The following is a 21,083-nucleotide window of genomic DNA, read 5'->3' as shown; positions in this document are numbered from 1 at the left end:
CCGCTGCTCCCCCACATGAGAAGATGGCGGCTCACACCGCTGCTCCTCCACATGAGAAGATGGAGGCTCACACCTCTGCTCCCCCACATGAGAAGATGGAGGCTCACACCGCTGCTCCTCCACATGAGAAGATGGAGGCTCACACCTCTGCTCCCCCACATGAGAAGATGGAGGCTCACACCTCTGCTCCTCCACATGAGAAGATGGAGGCTCACATCGCTGCTCCCCCACATGAGAAGATGGAGGCTCACACCGCTGCTCCTCCACATGAGAAGATGGAGGCTCACACCGCTGCTCCCCCACATGAGAAGATGGCGGCTCACACCGCTGCTCCCCCACATGAGAAGATGGAGGCTCACACCGCTGCTCCCCCACATGAGAAGATGGAGGCTCACACCGCTGCTCCCCCACATGAGAAGATGGAGGCTCACACCGCTGCTCCTCCACATGAGAAGATGGAGGCTCACACCGCTGCTCCCCCACATGAGAAGATGGAGGCTCACACCACTGCTCCTCCACATGAGAAGATGGAGGCTCACACCGCTGCTCCTCCACATGAGAAGATGGAGGCTCACACTGCTGCTCCACATGAGAAGATGGAGGCTCACACCGCTGCTCCCCCACATGAGAAGATGGAGGCTCACACCGCTGCTCCTCCACATGAGAGGATGGAGGCTCACACCGCTGCTCCCCCACATGAGAAGATGGAGGCTCACACCGCTGCTCCTCCACATGAGAAGATGGAGGCTCACACCGCTGCTCCCCCACATGAGAAGATGGAGGCTCACACCGCTGCTCCCCCACATCAGAGGATGGAGGCTCACACCACTGCTCCCCCACGAGAAGATGGAGGCTCACACCGCTGCTCCCGCACATGAGAAGATGGAGGCTCACACCTCTGCTCCCCCACATGAGAAGATGGAGGCTGACATCGCTGCTCCCCCACATGAGAAGATGGAGGCTCACACCGCTGCTCCCCCACATGAGAAGATGGAGGCTCACATCGCTGCTCCCCCACATGAGAAGATGGAGGCTCACACCGCTGCTCCCCCACATGAGAAGATGGAGGCTCACACCACTGCTCTTCCACATGAGAAGATGGAGGCTCACACCGCTGCTCCCCCATATGAGAAGATGGAGGCTCACACCGCTGCTCCCCCACATGAGAAGATGGAGGCTCACACCGCTGCTCCCCCACATGAGAAGATGGAGGCTCACACCGCTGCTCCCCCACATGAGAAGATGGAGACTCACACCGCTGCTCCCCCATATGAGAAGATGGAGGCTCACACCGCTGCTCCCCCACATGAGAAGATGGAGGCTCACACCTCTGCTCCCCCACATGAGAAGATGGAGGCTCACACCACTGCTCTTCCACATGAGAAGATGGAGGCTCACACCGCTGCTCCCCCACATGAGAAGATGGAGGCTCACACTGCTGCTCCTCCACATGAGAAGATGGAGGCTCACACCGCTGCTCCCCCACATGAGAAGATGGAGGCTCACACTGCTGCTCCTCCACATGAGAAGATGGAGGCTCACACCGCTGCTCCCGCACATGAGAAGATGGAGGCTCACACCGCTGCTCCCCCACATGAGAAGATGGAGACTCACACCGCTGCTCCTCCACATGAGAAGATGGAGGCTCACACCGCTGCTCCTCCACATGAGAAGATGGAGGCTCACACCGCTGCTCCCCCACATGAGAAGATGGAGGCTCACACCGCTGCTCCCCCACATGAGAAGATGGAGGCTCACACCGCTGCTCCTCCACATGAGAGGATGGAGGCTCACATACCTGGTCCTCCACATGAGAGGATGGAGGCTCACATAGCTGGTCCTCCACATGAGAAGATGGAGGCTCACACCGCTGCTCCTCCACATGAGAAGATGGAGGCTCACACCGCTGCTCCCCCACATGAGAAGATGGAGGCTCACACCGCTGCTCCCCCACATGAGAAGATTGAGGCTCACACCGCTGCTCCCCCACATGAGAAGATGGAGGCTCACACCGCTGCTCCCCCACATGAGAAGATGGAGGCTGACACCGCTGCTCCCCCACATGAGAAGATGGAGGCTCACACCGCTGCTCCTCCACATGAGAGGATGGAGGCTCACATACCTGGTCCTCCACATGAGAGGATGGAGGCTCACATAGCTGGTCCTCCACATGAGAAGATGGAGGCTCACACCGCTGCTCCTCCACATGAGAAGATGAAGGCTCACACCGCTGCTCCCCCACATGAGAAGATGGAGGCTCACACTGCTGCTCCTCCACATGAGAAGATGGAGGCTCACACCCCTGCTCCTCCATATGAGAAGATGGAGGCTCACACCGCTGCTCCCCCACATGAGAAGATGGAGGCTCACACCGCTGCTCCTCCACATGAGAAGATGGAGGCTCACACCGCTGCTCCTCCATATGAGAAGATGGAGGCTCACACCGCTGATCCCCCACATGAGAGGATGGAGGCTCACACCCCTGCTCCTCCACATGAGAAGATGGAGGCTCACACCGCTGCTCCTCCACATGAGAAGATGGAGGCTCACACCGCTGCTCCCCCACATGAGAAGATGGAGGCTCCCACCGCTGCTCCCGCACATGAGAAGATGGAGGCTCACACCGTTGCTCCCGCACATGAGAAGATGGAGGCTCACACCGCTGCTCCCGCACATGAGAAGATGGAGGCTCACACCGCTGCTCCTCCACATGAGAAGATGGAGCCTCACACCGCTGCTCCCCCACATGAGAAGATGGAGGCTCACACCGCTGATCCCCCACATGAGAGGATGGTGGCTCACACCGCTGCTCCCCCACATGAGAAGATGGCGGCTCACACCACTGCTCCCCCACATGAGAATATGGAGGCTCACACCACTGCTCCCCCACATGAGAAGATGGAGGCTCACACCACTGCTCCCCCACATGAGAAGATGGAGGCTCACACCGCTGCTCCCCCACATGAGAAGATGGAGGCTCACACCGCTGATCCCCCACATGAGAGGATGGTGGCTCACACCGCTGCTCCCCCACATGAGAAGATGGCGGCTCACACCACTGCTCCCCCACATGAGAATATGGAGGCTCACACCACTGCTCCCCCACATGAGAATATGGAGGCTCACACCACTGCTCCCCCACATGAGAAGATGGAGGCTCACACCGCTGCTCCCCCACATGAGAAGATGGAGGCTCACACCGCTGCTCCCCCACATGAGAAGATGGCGGCTCACACCATTGCTCCCCCACATGAGAAGATGGAGGCTCACACCGCTGCTCCTTCACATGAGAAGATGGAGGCTCACACCGCTGCTCCCCCACATGAGAAGATGGAGGCTCACACCGCTGCTCCTCCACATGAGAAGATGGAGGCTCACACCGCTGCTCCCCCACATGAGAAGATGGAGGCTCACACCCCTGCTCCCCCACATGAGAAGATGGAGGCTCACACCGCTGCTCCCCCACATGAGAAGATGGAGGCTCACACCGCTGCTCCCCCACATGAGAAGATGGAGGCTCACACCGCTGCTCCTCCACATGAGAAGATGGAGGCTCACACCGCTGCTCCTCCACATGAGAAGATGGAGGCTCACACCGCTGCTCCCCCACATGAGAAGATGGAGGCTCACACCACTGCTCCTCCACATGAGAAGATGGAGGCTCACACCGCTGCTCCTCCACATGAGAAGATGGAGGCTCACACCGCTGCTCCCCCACATGAGAAGATGGAGGCTCACACCGCTGCTCCCCCACATGAGAAGATGGAGGCTCACACCGCTGCTCCCCCACATGAGAAGATGGAGGCTCACACCGCTGCTCCCGCACATGAGAAGATGGAGGCTCACACCGCTGCTCCCGCACATGAGAAGATGGAGGCTCACACCACTGCTCCCCCACATGAGAAGATGGAGGCTCACACCCCTGCTCCCCCACATGAGAAGATGGAGGCTCACACCGCTGCTCCCGCACATGAGAAGATGGAGGCTCACACCGCTGCTCCTCCACATGAGAAGATGGAGGCTCACACCACTGCTCCCCCACATGAGAAGATGGAGGCTCACACCGCTGCTCCCCCACATGAGAAGATGGAGGCTCACACCGCTGCTCCTCCACATGAGAAGATGGAGGCTCACACCGCTGCTCCTCCACATGAGAAGATGGAGGCTCACACCGCTGCTCCTTCACATGAGAAGATGGAGGCTCACACCGCTGCTCCCCCACATGAGAAGATGGAGGCTCACACCGCTGCTCCCCCACATGAGAAGATGGAGGCTCACACCGCTGCTCCCCCACATGAGAAGATGGAGGCTCACACCGCTGCTCCCCCACATGAGAAGATGGAGGCTCACACCGCTGCTCCTCCACATGAGAAGATGGAGGCTCACACCGCTGCTCCCCCACATGAGAAGATGGAGGCTCACACCGCTGCTCCTCCACATGAGAAGATGGAGGCTCACACCGCTGCTCCCCCACATGAGAAGATGGAGGCTCACACCTCTGCTCCCCCACATGAGAAGATGGAGGCTCACACCTCTGCTCCTCCACATGAGAAGATGGAGGCTCACACCGCTGCTCCCCCACATGAGAAGATGGAGGCTCACACCTCTGCTCCCCCACATGAGAAGATGGAGGCTCACACCGCTGCTCCCCCACATGAGAAGATGGAGGCTCACACCGCTGCTCCCCCACATGAGAAGATGGAGGCTCACACCTCTGCTCCTCCACATGAGAAGATGGAGGCTCACACCGCTGCTCCCCCACATGAGAAGATGGCGGCTCACACCCCTGCTCCCGCACATGAGAAGATGGAGGCTCACACCGCTGCTCCCCCACATGAGAAGATGGAGGCTCACACCTCTGCTCCCCCACATGAGAAGATGGAGGCTCACACCGCTGCTCCCCCACATGAGAAGATGGAGGCTCACACCGCTGCTCCCCCACATGAGAAGATGGAGGCTCACACCGCTGCTCCTCCACATGAGAAGATGGAGGCTCACACCGCTGCTCCCCCACATGAGAAGATGGAGGCTCACACCGCTGCTCCCCCACATGAGAAGTTGGAGGCTCACACCGCTGCTCCTCCACATGAGAAGATGGAGGCTCACACCGCTGCTCCCCCACATGAGAAGATGGAGGCTCACACCGCTGCTCCCCCACATGAGAAGATGGAGGCTCACACCGCTGCTCCCCCACATGAGAAGATGGAGGCTCACACCTCTGCTCCTCCACATGAGAAGATGGAGGCTCACACCTCTGCTCCTCCACATGAGAAGTTGGAGGCTCACACCCCTGCTCCCGCACATGAGAAGATGGAGGCTCACACCGCTGCTCCCCCACATGAGAAGATGGAGGCTCACACCGCTGCTCCCCCACATGAGAAGATGGAGGCTCACACCACTGCTCCTCCACATGAGAAGATGGAGGCTCACACCGCTGCTCCTCCACATGAGAAGATGGAGGCTCACACCGCTGCTCCTCCACATGAGAGGATGGAGGCTCACACCACTGCTCCCCCACATGAGAAGATGGCGGCTCACACCGCTGCTCCTCCACATGAGAGGATGGAGGCTCACACCGCTGCTCCCCCACATGAGAAGATGGAGGCTCACACCACTGCTCCCCCACATGAGAAGATGGAGGCTCACACCGCTGCTCCTCCACATGAGAGGATGGAGGCTCACACCGCTGCTCCCCCACATGAGAAGATGGAGGCTCACACCTCTGCTCCTCCACATGAGAAGATGGAGGCTCACACCACTGCTCCCCCACATGAGAAGATGGAGGCTCACACCGCTGCTCCTCCACATGAGAGGATGGAGGCTCACACCGCTGCTCCCCCACATGAGAAGATGGCGGCTCACACCCCTGCTCCTCCACATGAGAAGATGGAGGCTCACACCGCTGCTCCTCCACATGAGAGGATGGAGGCTCACACCGCTGCTCCCCCACATGAGAAGATGGAGGCTCACACCTCTGCTCCTCCACATGAGAAGATGGAGGCTCACACCACTGCTCCCCCACATGAGAAGATGGAGGCTCACACCGCTGCTCCTCCACATGAGAGGATGGAGGCTCACACCGCTGCTCCCCCACATGAGAAGATGGCGGCTCACACCTCTGCTCCTCCACATGAGAAGATGGAGGCTCACACCACTGCTCCCCCACATGAGAAGATGGAGGCTCACACCGCTGCTCCTCCACATGAGAGGATGGAGGCTCACACCGCTGCTCCCCCACATGAGAAGATGGAGGCTCACACCTCTGCTCCTCCACATGAGAAGATGGAGGCTCACACCACTGCTCCCCCACATGAGAAGATGGAGGCTCACACCGCTGCTCCTCCACATGAGAGGATGGAGGCTCACACCTCTGCTCCTCCACATGAGAGGATGGAGGCTCACACCGCTGCTCCTCCACATGAGAGGATGGAGGCTCACACCACTGCTCCCCCACATGAGAAGATGGAGGCTCACACCGCTGCTCCTCCACATGAGAGGATGGAGGCTCACACCGCTGCTCCCCCACATGAGAAGATGGAGGCTCACACCTCTGCTCCTCCACATGAGAAGATGGAGGCTCACACCGCTGCTCCCCCACATGAGAAGATGGCGGCTCACACCCCTGCTCCCCCACATGAGAAGATGGAGGCTCACACCGCTGCTCCTCCACATGAGAAGATGGAGGCTCACACCGCTGCTCCCCCACATGAGAAGATGGAGGCTCACACCGCTGCTCCCCCACATGAGAAGATGGAGGCTCACACCGCTGCTCCTCCACATGAGAAGAAGGAGGCTCACACCGCTGCTCCCCCACATGAGAAGATGGAGGCTCACACCGCTGCTCCCCCACATGAGAAGATGGAGACTCACAACGCTGCTCCCCCACATGAGAAGAAGGAGACTCACACCGCTGCTCCCCCACATGAGAAGATGGAGGCTCACACCGCTGCTCCTCCACATGAGAAGAAGGAGGCTCACACCGCTGCTCCCCCACATGAGAAGATGGAGGCTCACACCGCTGCTCCCCCACATGAGAAGATGGAGACTCACACCGCTGCTCCCCCACATGAGAAGATGGAGGCTCACACCGCTGCTCCCCCACATGAGAAGATGGAGGCTCACACCGCTGCTCCCCCACATGAGAAGATGGAGACTCACACCGCTGCTCCCCCACATGAGAAGATGGAGACTCACACCGCTGCTCCCCCACATGAGAAGATGGAGGCTCACACCGCTGCTCCTCCACATGAGAAGAAGGAGGCTCACACCGCTGCTCCCCCACATGAGAAGAAGGAGGCTCACACCGCTGCTCCCCCACATGAGAAGATGGAGACTCACACCGCTGCTCCCCCACATGAGAAGATGGAGGCTCACACCGCTGCTCCTCCACATGAGAAGAAGGAGGCTCACACCGCTGCTCCCCCACATGAGAAGATGGAGGCTCACACCGCTGCTCCCCCACATGAGAAGATGGAGGCTCACACCGCTGCTCCTCCACATGAGAAGAAGGAGGCTCACACCGCTGCTCCCCCACATGAGAAGATGGAGGCTCACACCGCTGCTCCCCCACATGAGAAGATGGAGGCTCACACCGCTGCTCCTCCACATGAGAAGAAGGAGGCTCACACCGCTGCTCCCCCACATGAGAAGATGGAGGCTCACACCGCTGCTCCCCCACATGAGAAGATGGAGGCTCACACCGCTGCTCCTCCACATGAGAAGAAGGAGGCTCACACCGCTGCTCCCCCACATGAGAAGATGGAGGCTCACACCGCTGCTCCCCCACATGAGAAGATGGAGGCTCACAGCACTACTCCCCCACATGAGAAGATGGAGGCTCACACCGCTGCTCCCCCACATGAGAAGATGGAGGCTCACACCGCTGCTTCCCCACATGAGAAGATGGAGGCTCACACCACTGCTCCCCCACATGAGAAGATGGAGGCTCACACCGCTGCTCCCCCACATGAGAAGATGGAGGCTCACACCACTGCTCCCCCACATGAGAAGATGGAGGCTTACACCGCTGCTCCCCACATGAGAAGATGGAGGCTCACACCCCTGCTCCCCCACATGAGAAGAAGGAGGCTCACACCGCTGCTCCCCCACATGAGAAGATGGAGGCTCACACCGCTGCTCCTCCACATGAGAAGATGGAGGCTCACACCGCTGCTCCCCCACATGAGAAGATGGAGGCTCACACCGCTGCTCCCCCACATGAGAAGATGGAGGCTCACACCGCTGCTCCCCCACATGAGAAGATGGAGGCTCACACCGCTGCTCCCCCACATGAGAAGATGGAGGCTCACACCGCTGCTCCCCCACATGAGAAGATGGAGGCTCACACCGCTGCTCCTCCACATGAGAAGATGGAGGCTCACACCTCTGCTCCCCCACATGAGAAGATGGAGGCTCACACCGCTGCTCCTCCACATGAGAAGATGGAGGCTCACACCGCTGCTCCCCCACATGAGAAGATGGAGGCTCACACCTCTGCTCCCCCACATGAGAAGATGGAGGCTCACACCTCTGCTCCTCCACATGAGAAGATGGAGGATCACATCGCTGCTCCCCCACATGAGAAGATGGAGGCTCACACCGCTGCTCCTCCACATGAGAAGATGGAGGCTCAGACCGCTGCTCCCCCACATGAGAAGATGGCGGCTCACACCGCTGCTCCCCCACATGAGAAGATGGAGGCTCACACCGCTGCTCCCCCACATGAGAAGATGGAGGCTCACACCGCTGCTCCCCCACATGAGAAGATGGAGGCTCACACCGCTGCTCCTCCACATGAGAAGATGGAGGCTCACACCGCTGCTCCCCCACATGAGAAGATGGAGGCTCACACCGCTGCTCCCCCACATGAGAAGATGGAGGCTCACACCGCTGCTCCCCCACATGAGAAGATGGAGGCTCACACCTCTGCTCCTCCACATGAGAAGATGGAGGCTCACACCACTGCTCCTCCACATGAGAAGATGGAGGCTCACACCGCTGCTCCTCCACATGAGAAGATGGAGGCTCACACTGCTGCTCCACATGAGAAGATGGAGGCTCACACCGCTGCTCCCCCACATGAGAAGATGGAGGCTCACACCGCTGCTCCTCCACATGAGAGGATGGAGGCTCACACCGCTGCTCCCCCACATGAGAAGATGGAGGCTCACACCGCTGCTCCTCCACATGAGAAGATGGAGGCTCACACCGCTGCTCCCCCACATGAGAAGATGGAGGCTCACACCGCTGCTCCCCCACATGAGAAGATGGCGGCTCACACCACTGCTCCTCCACATGAGAAGATGGAGGCTCACACCGCTGCTCCCCCACATGAGAAGATGGAGGCTCACACCACTGCTCCCCCACATCAGAGGATGGAGGCTCACACCGCTGCTCCCCCACATGAGAAGATGGAGGCTCACACCGCTGCTCCCCCACATGAGAAGATGGAGGCTCACACCGCTGCTCCCCCACATGAGAAGATGGAGGCTCACACCACTGCTCCCCCACATCAGAGGATGGAGGCTCACACCGCTGCTCCCCCACATGAGAAGATGGAGGCTCACACCACTGCTCCCCCACATCAGAGGATGGAGGCTCACACCGCTGCTCCCCCACATGAGAAGATGGAGGCTCACACCGCTGCTCCTCCACATGAGAAGATGGAGGCTCACACCACTGCTCCCCCACATCAGAGGATGGAGGCTCACACCGCTGCTCCCCCACATGAGAAGATGGAGGCTCACACCGCTGCTCCCCCACATGAGAAGATGGCGGCTCACACCACTGCTCCTCCACATGAGAAGATGGAGGCTCACACCACTGCTCCCCCACATCAGAGGATGGAGGCTCACACCGCTGCTCCCCCACGAGAAGATGGCGGTTCACACCACTGCTCCTCCACATGAGAAGATGGCGGCTCACACCGCTGCTCCTCCACATGAGAAGATGGAGGCTCACACCTCTGCTCCCCCACATGAGAAGATGGAGGGTCACACCGCTGCTCCCCCACATGAGAAGATGGAGGCTCACACCACTGCTCCCCCACATGAGAAGATGGAGGCTCACACCCCTGCTCCTCCACATGAGAAGATGGCGGCTCACACCGCTGCTCCCGCACATGAGAAGATGGAGGCTCACACCTCTGCTCCCCCACATGAGAAGATGGAGGCTCACATCGCTGCTCCCCCACATGAGAAGATGGAGGCTCACACCGCTGCTCCTCCACATGAGAAGATGGAGGCTCACACCGCTGCTCCCCCACATGAGAAGATGGCGGCTCACACCGCTGCTCCTCCACATGAGAAGATGGAGGCTCACACCGCTGCTCCCCCACATGAGAAGATGGAGGCTCACACCGCTGCTCCTCCACATGAGAAGATGGAGGCTCACACCGCTGCTCCCCCACATGAGAAGATGGAGGCTCACACCTCTGCTCCCCCACATGAGAAGATGGAGGCTCACACCGCTGCTCCCCCACATGAGAAGATGGAGGCTCACACCGCTGCTCCCCCACATGAGAAGATGGAGGCTCACACCTCTGCTCCTCCACATGAGAAGTTGGAGGCTCACACCCCTGCTCCCGCACATGAGAAGATGGAGGCTCACACCGCTGCTCCCCCACATGAGAAGATGGAGGCTCACACCTCTGCTCCCCCACATGAGAAGATGGAGGCTCACACCGCTGCTCCCCCACATGAGAAGATGGAGGCTCACACCGCTGCTCCCCCACATGAGAAGATGGAGGCTCACACCTCTGCTCCTCCACATGTGAAGTTGGAGGCTCACACCCCTGCTCCCGCACATGAGAAGATGGAGGCTCACACCGCTGCTCCCCCACATGAGAGGATGGAGGCTCACACCACTGCTCTCCCACATGAGAAGATGGCGGCTCACACCACTGCTCCCCCACATGAGAAGATGGAGGCTCACACCTCTGCTCCTCCACATGAGAAGATGGAGGCTCACACCGCTGCTCCCCCACATGAGAAGATGGCGGCTCACACCCCTGCTCCCCCACATGAGAAGATGGAGGCTCACACCGCTGCTCCCCCACATGAGAAGATGGCGGCTCACACCACTGCTCCTCCACATGAGAAGATGGAGGCTCACACCGCTGCTCCCCCACATGAGAAGATGGAGGCTCACACCGCTGCTCCTCCACATGAGAAGATGGAGGCTCACACCGCTGCTCCCCCACATGAGAAGATGGAGGCTCACACCTCTGCTCCTCCACATGAGAAGATGGAGGCTCACACCGCTGCTCCCCCACATGAGAGGATGGAGGCTCACACCGCTGCTCCTCCACATGAGAAGATGGAGGCTCACACCGCTGCTCCCCCACATGAGAAGATGGAGGCTCACACCGCTGCTCCCGCACATGAGAAGATGGAGGCTCACACCGCTGCTCCTCCACATGAGAAGATGGAGGCTCACACCGCTGCTCCCCCACATGAGAAGATGGAGGCTCACACCCCTGCTCCCCCACATGAGAAGATGGAGGCTCACACCGCTGCTCCCCCACATGAGAAGATGGAGGCTCACACCACTGCTCCCCCACATGAGAAGATGGAGGCTCACACCACTGCTCCCCCACATGAGAAGATGGAGGCTTACACCGCTGCTCCCCACATGAGAAGATGGAGGCTCACACTGCTGCTCCACATGAGAAGATGGAGGCTCACACCGCTGCTCCCCCACATGAGAAGATGGCGGTTCACACCACTGCTCCTCCACATGAGAAGATGGCGGCTCACACCGCTGCTCCTCCACATGAGAAGATGGAGGCTCACACCTCTGCTCCCCCACATGAGAAGATGGAGGCTCACACCCCTGCTCCCCCACATGAGAAGAAGGAGGCTCACACCGCTGCACCCCCACATGAGAAGATGGAGGCTCACACCGCTGCTCCTCCACATGAGAAGATGGAGGCTCACACCGCTGCTCCCCCACATGAGAAGATGGAGGCTCACACCGCTGCTCCCCCACATGAGAAGATGGAGGCTCACACCGCTGCTCCCCCACATGAGAAGATGGAGGCTCACACCGCTGCTCCCCCACATGAGAAGATGGAGGCTCACACCACTGCTCCTCCACATGAGAAGATGGAGGCTCACACCGCTGCTCCTCCACATGAGAAGATGGAGGCTCACACTGCTGCTCCACATGAGAAGATGGAGGCTCACACCGCTGCTCCCCCACATGAGAAGATGGAGGCTCACACCGCTGCTCCTCCACATGAGAGGATGGAGGCTCACACCGCTGCTCCCCCACATGAGAAGATGGAGGCTCACACCGCTGCTCCTCCACATGAGAAGATGGACGCTCACACCGCTGCTCCCCCACATGAGAAGATGGAGGCTCACACCGCTGCTCCCCCACATGAGAAGATGGAGGCTCACACCCCTGCTCCCCCACATGAGAAGATGGAGGCTCACACCGCTGCTCCCCCACATGAGAAGATGGAGGCTCACACCGCTGCTCCTCCACATGAGAAGATGGACGCTCACACCGCTGCTCCCCCACATGAGAAGATGGAGGCTCACACCGCTGCTCCCCCACATGAGAAGATGGAGGCTCACACCGCTGCTCCCCCACATGAGAAGATGGAGGCTCACACCGCTGCTCCTCCACATGAGAAGATGGAGGCTCACACCGCTGCTCCCCCACATGAGAAGATGGAGGCTCACACCGCTGCTCCCCCACATGAGAAGATGGAGGCTCACACCGCTGCTCCCCCACATGAGAAGATGGACGCTCACACCGCTGCTCCCCCACATGAGAAGATGGAGGCTCACACCGCTGCTCCTCCACATGAGAAGATGGAGGCTCACACCCCTGCTCCCCCATATGAGAAGATGGAGGCTCACACCGCTGCTCCCCCACATGAGAAGATGGCGGCTCACACCACTGCTCCCCCACATGAGAAGATGGCGGTTCACACCACTGCTCCTCCACATGAGAAGATGGCGGCTCACACCGCTGCTCCTCCACATGAGAAGATGGAGGCTCACACCTCTGCTCCCCCACATGAGAAGATGGAGGCTCACACCGCTGCTCCCCCACATGAGAAGATGGAGGCTCACACCGCTGCTCCTCCACATGAGAAGATGGAGGCTCACACCTCTGCTCCTCCACATGAGAAGATGGAGGCTCACACCGCTGCTCCCGCACATGAGAAGATGGAGGCTCACACCACTGCTCCCCCACATGAGAAGATGGAGGCTCACACCGCTGCTCCCCCACATGAGAAGATGGAGGCTCACACCCCTGCTCCTCCACATGAGAAGATGGCGGCTCACACCGCTGCTCCCCCACATGAGAAGATGGAGGCTCACACCCCTGCTCCTCCACATGAGAAGATGGAGGCTCACACCGCTGCTCCTCCACATGAGAAGATGGAGGCTCACACCCCTGCTCCTCCACATGAGAAGATGGAGGCTCACACCTCTGCTCCTCCACATGAGAAGATGGAGGCTCACACCGCTGCTCCTCCACATGAGAAGATGGAGGCTCACACCGCTGCTCCCCCACATGAGAAGATGGAGGCTCACACCGCTGCTCCCCCACATGAGAAGATGGCGGCTCACACCACTGCTCCTCCACATGAGAAGATGGAGGCTCACACCACTGCTCCCCCACATCAGAGGATGGAGGCTCACACCACTGCTCCTCCACATGAGAAGATGGAGGCTCACACCGCTGCTCCCCCACATGAGAAGATGGCGGCTCACACCGCTGCTCCTCCACATGAGAAGATGGAGGCTCACACCTCTGCTCCCCCACATGAGAAGATGGAGGGTCACACCGCTGCTCCCCCACATGAGAAGATGGAGGCTCACACCACTGCTCCCCCACATGAGAAGATGGAGGCTCACACCGCTGCTCCCCCACGAGAAGATGGAGGCTCACACCCCTGCTCCTCCACATGAGAAGATGGCGGCTCACACCGCTGCTCCCCCACATAAGATGGAGGCTCACACCTCTGCTCCCCCACATGAGAAGATGGAGGCTCACATCGCTGCTCCCCCACATGAGAAGATGGAGGCTCACACCGCTGCTCCCCCACATGAGAAGATGGAGGCTCACATCGCTGCTCCCCCACATGAGAAGATGGAGGCTCACATCGCTGCTCCCCCACATGAGAAGATGGAGGCTCACACCGCTGCTCCCCCACATGAGAAGATGGCGGCTCACACCGCTGCTCCTCCACATGAGAAGATGGAGGCTCACACCTCTGCTCCCCCACATGAGAAGATGGAGGCTCACACCTCTGCTCCTCCACATGAGAAGATGGAGGCTCACATCGCTGCTCCCCCACATGAGAAGATGGAGGCTCACACCGCTGCTCCTCCACATGAGAAGATGGAGGCTCACACCGCTGCTCCCCCACATGAGAAGATGGAGGCTCACACCGCTGCTCCCCCACATGAGAAGATGGCGGCTCACACCGCTGCTCCCCCACATGAGAAGATGGAGGCTCACACCCCTGCTCCCCCACATGAGAAGATGGAGGCTCACACCGCTGCTCCTCCACATGAGAAGATGGAGGCTCACACCCCTGCTCCCCCACATGAGAAGATGAAGGCTCACACCACTGCTCCCCCACATGAGAAGATGAAGGCTCACACCGCTGCTCCCCCACATGAGAAGATGGAGGCTCACACCGCTGCTCCCCCACATGAGAAGATGGAGGCTCACACCGCTGCTCCCGCACATGAGAAGATGGAGGCTCACACCGCTGCTCCCGCACATGAGAAGATGGAGGCTCACACCGCTGCTCCCCCACATGAGAAGATGAAGGCTCACACCGCTGCTCCCCCACATGAGAAGATGGAGGCTCACACCGCTGCTCCCCCACATGAGAAGATGGAGGCTCACACCGCTGCTCCCGCACATGAGAAGATGGAGGCTCACACCGCTGCTCCCGCACATGAGAAGATGGAGGCTCACACCGCTGCTCCCCCACATGAGAAGATGAAGGCTCACACCGCTGCTCCCCCACATGGGAAGATGGCGGCTCACACCGCTGCTCCCCCACATGAGAAGATGGAGGCTCACACCACTGCTCCCCCACATGAGAAGATGAAGGCTCACACCGCTGCTCCCCCACATGAGAAGATGGAGGCTCACACCGCTGCTCCCCCACATGAGAAGATGGAGGCTCACACCGCTGCTCCTCCACATGAGAAGATGGTGGCTCACACCACTGCTCCCCCACATGAGAAGATGGCGGCTCACACCGCTGCTCCCCCACATGAGAAGATGGCGGCTCACACCGCTGCTCCCCCACATGAGAAGATGGCGGCTCACACCACTGCTCCTCCACATGAGAAGATGGCGGCTCACACCACTGCTCCTCCACATGAGAAGATGGAGGCTCACACCTCTGCTCCCCCACATGAGAAGATGGAGGCTCACACCTCTGCTCCCCCACATGAGAAGATGGCGGCTCACACCACTGCTCCCCCACATGAGAAGATGGCGGCTCACACCACTGCTCCTCCACATGAGAAGATGGAGGCTCACACCGCTGCTCCCCCACATGAGAAGATGGCGGCTCACACCGCTGCTCCACCACATGAGAAGATGGAGGGTCACACCGCTGCTCCCCCACATGAGAAGATGGAGGCTCACACCGCTGCTCCCCCACATGAGAAGATGGAGGCTCACACCTCTGCTCCTCCACATGAGAAGATGGAGGCTCACACCTCTGCTCCCCCACATGAGAAGATGGCGGCTCACACCACTGCTCCTCCACATGAGAAGATGGAGGCTCACACCGCTGCTCCCCCACATGAGAAGATGGCGGCTCACACCGCTGCTCCCCCACATGAGAAGATGGAGGGTCACACCGCTGCTCCCCCACATGAGCAGATGGAGGCTCACACCGCTGCTCCCCCACATGAGAAGATGGAGGCTCACACCGCTGCTCCTCCACATGAGAAGATGGAGGCTCACATCGCTGCTCCCCCACATGAGAGGATGGAGGCTCACACCGCTGCTCCCCCACATGAGAAGATGGCGGCTCACACCACTGCTCCTCCACATGAGAAGATGGAGGCTCACACCTCTGCTCCCCCACATGAGAAGATGGAGGGTCACACCACTGCTCCTCCACATGAGAAGATGGCGGCTCACACCACTGCTCCTCCACATGAGAAGATGGAGGCTCACACCTCTGCTCCCCCACATGAGAAGATGGAGGGTCACACCGCTGCTCCCCCACATGAGAAGATGGAGGCTCACACCGCTGCTCCCCCACATGAGAAGATGGAGGCTCACACCGCTGCTCCCCCACATGAGAGGATGGAGGCTCACACCGCTGCTCCCCCACATGAGAAGATGGCGGCTCACACCACTGCTCCCCCACATGAGAAGATGGAGGCTCACACCCCTGCTCCCCCACATGAGAAGATGGAGGCTCACACCGCTGCTCCTCCACATGAGAAGATGGAGGCTCACACCGCTGCTCCCCCACATGAGAAGATGGAGGCTCACACCCCTGCTCCCCCACATGAGAAGATGGAGGCTCACACCGCTGCTCCTCCACATGAGAAGATGGAGGCTCACATCGCTGCTCCCCCACATGAGAGGATGGAGGCTCACACCACTGCTCCCCCACATGAGAAGATGGAGGCTCACACCGCTGCTCCCCCACATGAGAAGATGGAGGCTCACACCGCTGCTCCCCCACATGAGAAGATGGAGGCTCACACCGCTGCTCCCCCACATGAGAAGATGGAGGCTCACACCACTGCTCCCCCACATGAGAAGATGGAGGCTCACACCGCTGCTCCCCCACATGAGAAGATGGAGGCTCACACCCCTGCTCCCCCACATGAGAAGATGGAGGCTCACACCGCTGCTCCCCCACATGAGAAGATGGAGGCTCACACCGCTGCTCCCCCACATGAGAAGATGGAGGCTCACACCACTGCTCCCCCACATGAGAAGATGGAGGCTCACAACGCTGCTCCCCCACATGAGAAGATGGAGGCTCACACCGCTGCTCCCCCACATGAGAAGATGGCGGCTCACACCGCTGCTCCCCCACATGACTATGCCCCATACAATATGGAGCCTCCTGAGCAGCCTCCTGAGCATTTACTACAATGGTGTGTGCAGTATGGCGCAGCACTCGTCACATTGCCGGTCTCTAGGTCGCAGCTGCAGACTGGCAAGAGAATAATCCCCCCACCAGAAATGGCGTCCGAATCAGGGGAGGTGGGGGCCCGTACCTCTATGTCCAGGAGGCCCTGGGAGCGGATGGCTCCTGTGCAGGGAGTGATGGTGAATTCCCGAGGTCTCCGGCCTCCCTGCTGCCGTCTCCTCCAGGCTGCGGCCTGCTCTTCCAGGATGTGGCTGTGACTGCTGATGCTGGGGTCTCCGCCGCCATCTCCGGGGACCCGCAGGCTGAAGCTCATGGGAACCAGAGATGTGTTATTTAGGGAACAGGAGAGAGTTCGCGGAAACCCTGGAAAAAACATCATTTCCATGTGAAAGCCTCATAATAAGGCAGACGTATATATATGTATACACACTGCAGCCCAGACCGCGGCCCAGACCGCAGCCCTGCACCTATCTGGTCTTACACATACAAAGGAAATCACACATCACACAGAAAAACTAATCAATAATCCACCACTAACTAGGAGGACGTCATTATCACAAGAGAATGACATCTATAAGGAGACGGCGACTGTCTGGGGTAGTGGATTCCAAAGAACTGGTGCAGCACAAGGTGTTAGTCTTAGATCATAACCAGACCAAAGAGGACGGGTAGGTGGTAGAGAGAGGAGGAGGAGATGTAGGGCAGTGCAGCACTGTGGAGAGGACGGGTAGGTGGTAGACAGAGATGAGGAGGAGATGTAGGGCGGTGCAGCACTGTGGAGAGGACGGGTAGGTGGTAGACAGAGATGAGGAGGAGATGTAGGGCAGTGCAGCACTGTGGAGAGGACGGGTAGGTGATAGACAGATGAGGAGGAGATGTAGGGCGGTGCAGCACTGTGGAGAGGACGGGTAGGTGATAGACAGATGAGGAGGAGATGTAGGGCAGTGCAGCACTGTGGAGAGGACGGGTAGGTGGTAGAGAGATGAGGAGGAGATGTAGGGCAGTGCAGCACTGTGGAGAGGACGGGTAGGTGATAGACAGATGAGGAGGAGATATAGGGCAGTGCAGCACTGTGGAGAGGACGGGTAGGTGATAGACAGATGAGGAGGAGATGTAGGGCAGTGCAGCACTGTGGAGAGGACGGGTAGGTGATAGAGAGATGAGGAGGAGATGTAGGGTGGTGCAGCACTGTGGAGAGGATGGGTAAGGGGTAGACAGATGAGGAGGAGATGTAGGGCAGTGCAGCACTGTGGAGAGGATGGGTAAGTGGTAGAGAGATGAGGAGGAGATGTAGGGCAGTGCAGCACTGTGGAGAGGATGGGTAGATGGTAGACAGATGAGGAGGAGATGTAGGGCGGTGCAGCACTGTGGAGAGGATGGGTAAGTGGTAGACAGATGAGGAGATGTAGGGCGGTGCAGCACTGTGGAGAGGACGGGTAAGTGGTAGACAGATGAGGAGGAGATGTAGGGCAGTGCAGCAATGTGGAGAGGACAGGTAGGTGATAGGGAAATGATGAGGAGATGCCGGGTGGTACAGCACTCTGGAGAGGACGGGTAGGTAGTAGAGAAAGGAGATGTAGGGCGGTGCAGCACAGTGGAGACGGGTAGGTGGTAGACAGAAAAGAGGAGGAAATGTAGGGCGGTGCAGCACTATGGAGAGGACGGGTAGGTGGTAGACAGAGATGAGAAGGAGGCGTAGAGTGGTGCAGCACTGTGGAGAGGACAGGTAAGGGTTAGAGAGATGAGATTGAGAGATGAGGAGGAGATGTAGGGCGGTGCAGCACTGTGTAGAGGACGGGTAGGTGGTAGAGAGATGAGGAGGAGATGTAGGGCGGTGCAGCACTGTGGAGAGGACGGGCAGGGTGGTAGACTGAGATGATGAGGCGATGTAAGGCGGTGCAGCACTGTGGAGAGGACGGGTAAGTGGTAGACAGATGAGGAGGAGATGTAGGGCAGTGCAGCAATGTGGAGAGGACGGGTAGGTGATAGGGAAATGATGAGGAGATGTCGGGTGGTACAGCACTCTGGAGAGGACGGGTAGGTGGTAGACAGAGATGAGAAGGAGGTGTAGAGTGGTGCAGCACTGTGGAACGGACAGGTAGGGGTTAGAGAGATGAGGAGGAAATGTAGGGTGGTGTGGCACTGTGGAGAGGACAGGTAGGTGGTAGAGAGATGAGGAGGAGATGTAGGGCGGTGTAGCACTGTTAAGAGAATGGGTAGGTGGTTGAGAGATGAAGAGGAGATGTAGGGCGGTGCAGCACTGTGTAGAGGACGGGTAGGTGGTAGAGAGATGAGGAGGAGATGTAGGGCAGTGCAGCACTGTGGAGAGGACGGGTAGGTGGTAGACAGAGATGAGGAGGAGATGTAGGGTGGTGCAGCACTGTGGAGAGGACGGGTAGGTGATAGACAGATGAGGAGGAGATGTAGGGCGGTGCAGCACTGTGGAGAGGACGGGTAGGTGGTAGACAGAGATGAGGAGGAGATGTAGGGCAGTGCAGCACTGTGGAGAGGACGGGTAGGTGATAGACAGATGAGGAGGAGATGTAGGGCAGTGCAGCACTGTGGAGAGGACGGGTAGGTGGTAGAGAGATGAGGAGGAGATGTAGGGCAGTGCAGCACTGTGGAGAGGACGGGTAGGTGATAGACAGATGAGGAGGAGATGTAGGGCAGTGCAGCACTGTGGAGAGGACGGGTAGGTGGTAGAGAGATGAGGAGGAGATGTAGGGCAGTGCAGCACTGTGGAGAGGACGGGTAGGTGATAGAGAGATGAGGAGGAGATGTAGGGTGGTGCAGCACTGTGGAGAGGATGGGTAAGTGGTAGACAGATGAGGAGGAGATGTAGGGCAGTGCAGCACTGTGGAGAGGATGGGTAAGTGGTAGAGAGATGAGGAGGAGATGTAGGGCAGTGCAGCACTGTGGAGAGGACGGGTAGGTGGTAGACAGAGATGAGAAGGAGGCGTAGAGTGGTGCAGCACTGTGGAGAGGACAGGTAGGTGGTAGAGAGATGAGGAGGAGATGTAGGGCGGTGCAGCACTGTGGAGAGGATGAGTAGGTGGTAGACAGAGATGAGGAGGAGATGTAGGGTGGTGTGGCACTGTGGAGAGGACAGGTAGGTGGTAGAGAGATGAGGAGGAGATGTAGGGCGGTGTAGCACTGTTAAGAGAATGGGTAGGTGGTTGAGAGATGAAGAGGAGATGTAGGGCGGTGCAGCACTGTGTAGAGGACGGGTAGGTGGTAGAGAGATGAGGAGGAGATGTAGGGCGGTGCAGCACTGTGGAGACAGGTAGGTGGTAGATGAGGAGGAGATGTAGGGCGGTGCAGCACTGTGAAGAGGACGGGTAGGTGGTAGAGAGATGAGGAGGAGATGTAGGGCAGTGCAGCACTGTGGTGAGGATGGGTAGGGTGGTAGAGAGATGAGGGGGAGATGTAGGGCGGTGCAGCACTGTGGTGAGGATGGGTAGGGTGGTAGCCAGATGAGGAGGAGATGTAGGGCGGTGCAGCACAGTGGAGAGGATGGGTAGGTGGTAGACAGAGATGAGGAGGAGATGTAGAGCAGGCACGGTGTTATATACAGGCAGACAGAGGTCACGGTGTTATATACAGGCAGACAAAGGACACGGTGTTATATACAGGCAGACAAAGGACATGGTGTTATATACAGGCAGACAAAGGACACGGTGTTATATACAGGCAGACAAAGGACACGGTGTTATAAACAGGCAGGGGGAGGACCAGAGAGGACGTTCAGTACATATCTGGGCGTTAACAGTGGGGAAATAGCACCAGCAGACCAAGGTTTTCCTACAGGGGGAGGAGAGCGATGTGCAGACGACACTCACCAAAAGACACATCCCCGAAGTGTAGGGCGGGCACGCTGAAGTGGAAGGTGGGTCCGATGATGCAGCCCCTGCCGGATCAGCACACGGATATCAGCAATACACGTATGTGTCACGTAGCACACAACACACAA

The 21,083-nt window shown here is 58.8% G+C and overlaps 1 protein-coding gene across 4 annotated transcripts in view; it reads right to left on the bottom strand.

The window, feature by feature from the left end:
- HYDIN (HYDIN axonemal central pair apparatus protein) overlaps positions 1 to 21,083 on the bottom strand; it is a 313,905-nt gene that overhangs the window by 173,972 nt on the left and 118,850 nt on the right. For all 4 annotated transcript variants that reach the window (XR_012253067.1, XM_073659829.1, XM_073659831.1 and 1 more), the window contains exons 13-14: positions 20,953 to 21,020; positions 17,241 to 17,476 (exon numbers count right to left, since the gene is read on the bottom strand). Coding sequence is in view for 3 of the 4 variants with exons in the window: in XM_073659829.1 (XP_073515930.1) it covers positions 17,241 to 17,476; positions 20,953 to 21,020 (304 nt within the window). In the remaining variant the exon portion in view is untranslated. The remainder of the gene's footprint in view (positions 1 to 17,240; positions 17,477 to 20,952; positions 21,021 to 21,083) is intronic.

The sequence above is a fragment of the Phyllobates terribilis genome, unplaced genomic scaffold, assembly GCF_046119375.1.
Source record: "Phyllobates terribilis strain yellow unplaced genomic scaffold, ASM4611937v1 Scaffold_14__1_contigs__length_39327217, whole genome shotgun sequence".
Classification (NCBI taxonomy): domain Eukaryota; kingdom Metazoa; phylum Chordata; class Amphibia; order Anura; family Dendrobatidae; genus Phyllobates; species Phyllobates terribilis.
Note: the sequence above shows the minus strand (reverse complement) of the source record. Positions and strands in the feature narration are given on the sequence as shown.